The sequence below is a fragment of the Marmota marmota genome, unplaced genomic scaffold (assembly GCF_001458135.2).
Source record: "Marmota marmota marmota unplaced genomic scaffold, marMar, whole genome shotgun sequence".
Classification (NCBI taxonomy): Eukaryota; Metazoa; Chordata; class Mammalia; order Rodentia; family Sciuridae; genus Marmota; species Marmota marmota.
The window spans coordinates 4,865,942-4,869,075 of record NW_026000205.1 but is presented as its reverse complement, the minus strand read 5'-3'; the positions used below and the strand labels follow the sequence as shown (position 1 = coordinate 4,869,075).

Below are 3,134 nucleotides of genomic sequence, written 5' to 3'. Positions count from 1 at the left end.
CCCGCTGTCTCCGCGGGCCGTTGGGCCGGCACCCAAGGCTCGCATCTGGACGTTCTACGCCGCCTTTAGGTGGGTCGCAGACATTGCAAAGGTTGGCCTCTGCGACTGCCAATCACCACCTGCGGCCTCCACCTCCAGCCCCTCTCGCCCCTACCTGGGGTCTCAGCACCACGAGGACCCACTCACCTGCTCGCCCCAGAGCCCAAAGGGAAAGACGGCGGGGGAACGAGGCGACCCACCGCCAGCGCGACCAGCGCGGCCCCAGTTTGCCGCACTTCCGGCCTCTCTGGCCCTCGGTCCGTCTCACTGCTCCCCACGGGAGAGCATAGAGAGGGGCAGCCCTGCGCAGCTCTCTATGGTCCTGGAGGACCTTGGAGGATTGGCCAGGAAAGTGGCGTGGGTCTGCGGGTTCCAGGGCCTGGGGTGCCCTGTTGATCGCCTCTTGTATTCCCGGGCTCCGGGCAGGGCTCAGTGGAGAAGGATGTCGGGAAATCAAACTAGGTGCCCCCTCTCAGTACAGAGAAACTTGGAGTTGAATCCCAAATCGGCCATTGACTTGCCCTCGGTTTCCCCATCATTCATTTATTCCACCGTTCCCCAAACGCCTGCTCTGTTCCCGGCGCTGTGCGGGGCGGTGCCAGTGACAGCGGTGACCAGGGACGGCCCTGGGCTGCCCCTCCCGAGAGCCTTACATCCAGTGAGAGTCCCAAACAGTGACCACCAGAGTGGGAGGGACGGGCGACCCCACAGGGCCATGGGATGGGGCTAGGAGCAGCGCCTAACCCAGCCCAGGAGTCAAGAAGGGCTTCCTGGAGGAGGGGACATCTAGGCGGAGACTTGGTGGATGAGTTAGTATTAGTCATTTCCTGAAAGGATAGTATCACACTGTTCTAACTTGTAACTCTGTGATTGCTAAGGAAATAGAACATGTTTTTGTGAGTTTATTGGTCTTAGGTATTTTGTGTTCTGTGAGTTGCTTGCTCATATCCTTTGCCCATTTTTTAAATGGCTTGTGTGCCTTTTTTATTACTATTAATTTATAGAAGTACGTTCTGGATTCTGATTCTAATTCTTAGTCAGTTCCATGTATTGCGAACGTTTCCTCCTCGTTTGTACTCTGTGTTTTAGCTTTATTTATTTAGAAGTTCTTAGGGCTTATTCACGCCTATTTGTCTATCTGTTCCATCCTGGCTTTTGCTCTTCCTGGTTTTAGAGACCTGTCATACCCCAAGGTCATCTGTGTATATTCTGTCATTTCTTCTAAACATTTCCCAGTTTTCATTTTATGTTTCCATCGTTATTCCATAGCAGATTTATTTTGGAAAATGCACTGAGGTAAGGATTTAGGTAGATGTAGCCAATTGTACCAAAGGCCAGCCCTTTCCCCACTACTCTGACATCATGCCTCTGTCACCTATCAAATTTCCAACATGTACACCTATTTTGGACATTTCTGTTGAGCTCATTGGTCTCTCTCTGCTCCATGCCTCCTCGCAGATGACCACCCCACCCCACCCCCAGGTCAGCCTTTCAACTGTGGGTCCCGCCCTCTGTCCAAATTTTCCCATTTATATAAGGACATCATTTATATTGAATTAGGTCCCACCCTCCCACCCCAATATCACCTCTGGAAAGACCCTGTTTCTGAATAAGGTTGCTTCCCAAGATACCAGGATTAAGACTTAAGCATTTCTTTTGGGGACATGACAATCCTTCCCTCCTTGGTATTGAGGATTGAACCCAGAAGCACTTAAAAAAATTAATATATATATATATATATATTTAGTTGTAGATGGACACCATATGTTTAGTTTATTTTTATGTGGTTCTGAGGATTGAACCCAGTGCCTCACATGTGCTAGGCAAGTGCTCTACCACTGAGGCACAGCCCCAGCCCTCGTTTTTACCTTTTGAGACAGGGTCTCACTAAGTTACTGAGGCAGGCCTCACACTTGGGTTCGTCCTGCCTCAGCTTCCTCAATAAGTAGGATTACAGGTGTGCTCTTCTTCCCCAGCTCATTTTATTTCTTGTTAGAGTATTTTTATTACTAATTCGTGTGTGTGTGTGTGTGTGTGTGTGTGTTTGCAGTGCTGGAAATCAAATTCAGGGCTTCACACATGCTAGGTAAATGTTCTACCACTGAGCCACCCCCCCCCACGACCTACTCCCTACTAATTCTTGGAGAGTGTATCTGTAAATAGCAATTTTCTGAGTTGTGCTCATTTGAAAATCTCTTTTGTTCTTTTATTCTCACGATTGGAATCTGGAATTCTGGGTTCTTAGTTCTTTTCCTTGCAAAGTTAGAAGTAATTGCTCTTCTTTCTCTCTGACTTCTGGGTGGCCTCTGAGAAGAGTTTTGACCCATCTGATTCTCCTTCCTTCACAGTCTCATCCACAGGTGTCATTTTCTCCAGGATCACTAATTAGCAGCGTGACCTTGAGCCAGCAACTCATTTCTTTGTCAGTCTGTTCATCTCTGAAATGGGTGTAACAACAATACAAGTGTTAAGAGGAATTAACACGTGAAGAATTAACACGTGAAAGTGCTTAGAACTGGACTTGATCTGCAGTAGAGGGATTATTGTTAGGATTTTTCAAATAAATAAGTAGCCTTTGACCTGGTCCTGGGAGGTGGCAGCTGGAGCTGCCATTGCATCACAGGTCCCTCACAAGGCGCTTCTGAACCCAGTGTTGTGTGAATGAACCCCACAGAGGCCGAGCCCCACAGAAAGCCACTTCTCCACCGCAGCCTCAGCTTGCCATCTGCAGTTACTGAGGATTCAGTAAGACCAGAGTCCGGTCTTGAGATGGCCCGGTTTGCTCACCTCTTGATTCTAAGTACTGAGCACCGAGTGTGTGCCCTGCGCTGCGACAGGCACTGGGACAGCTGTGCGGCCCACTTCCTGTGGTCTTGGGCCCGGCGGTCACCCGGCCCTGGCATCATTAGTTCATTGGAGAGACTAGAGAACCAAGAGTGGTCTAAAGAAGTACTACGAATCAGTGTCCTTGGGGGCCCCCAGGGTAAGCGAGCAGGACTCGGTCCCCGGGGGCTGGGCATTGCCAACCCTGCAGCGCAACTCCTGCCGCTGGCGCCAGGGGGCGCCGGCGCCCCACGAGAGGCTTTGCCTGCGGG

General features: G+C 50.4%; 1 protein-coding gene and 1 long non-coding RNA gene across 2 annotated transcripts in view; both read right to left on the bottom strand.

Annotated features, from left to right (window-relative positions):
- Positions 1-3,134, bottom strand: part of Ercc1 (ERCC excision repair 1, endonuclease non-catalytic subunit) — a gene marked incomplete at its 5' end in the record, with an annotated part of 23,009 nt that overhangs the window by 13,443 nt on the left and 6,432 nt on the right. Inside the window, one exon of the mRNA XM_048791240.1 lies at positions 3,045-3,051. Coding sequence (XP_048647197.1) covers positions 3,045-3,051 — 7 coding nt within the window. The remainder of the gene's footprint in view (positions 1-3,044; positions 3,052-3,134) is intronic.
- LOC125612582 lies at positions 2,221-3,038 on the bottom strand. Its single transcript, XR_007343022.1, has 2 exons — positions 2,827-3,038; positions 2,221-2,477 (listed from the first exon to the last, which is right to left on the bottom strand). It is a non-coding gene; the product is annotated as an uncharacterized LOC125612582 (long non-coding RNA).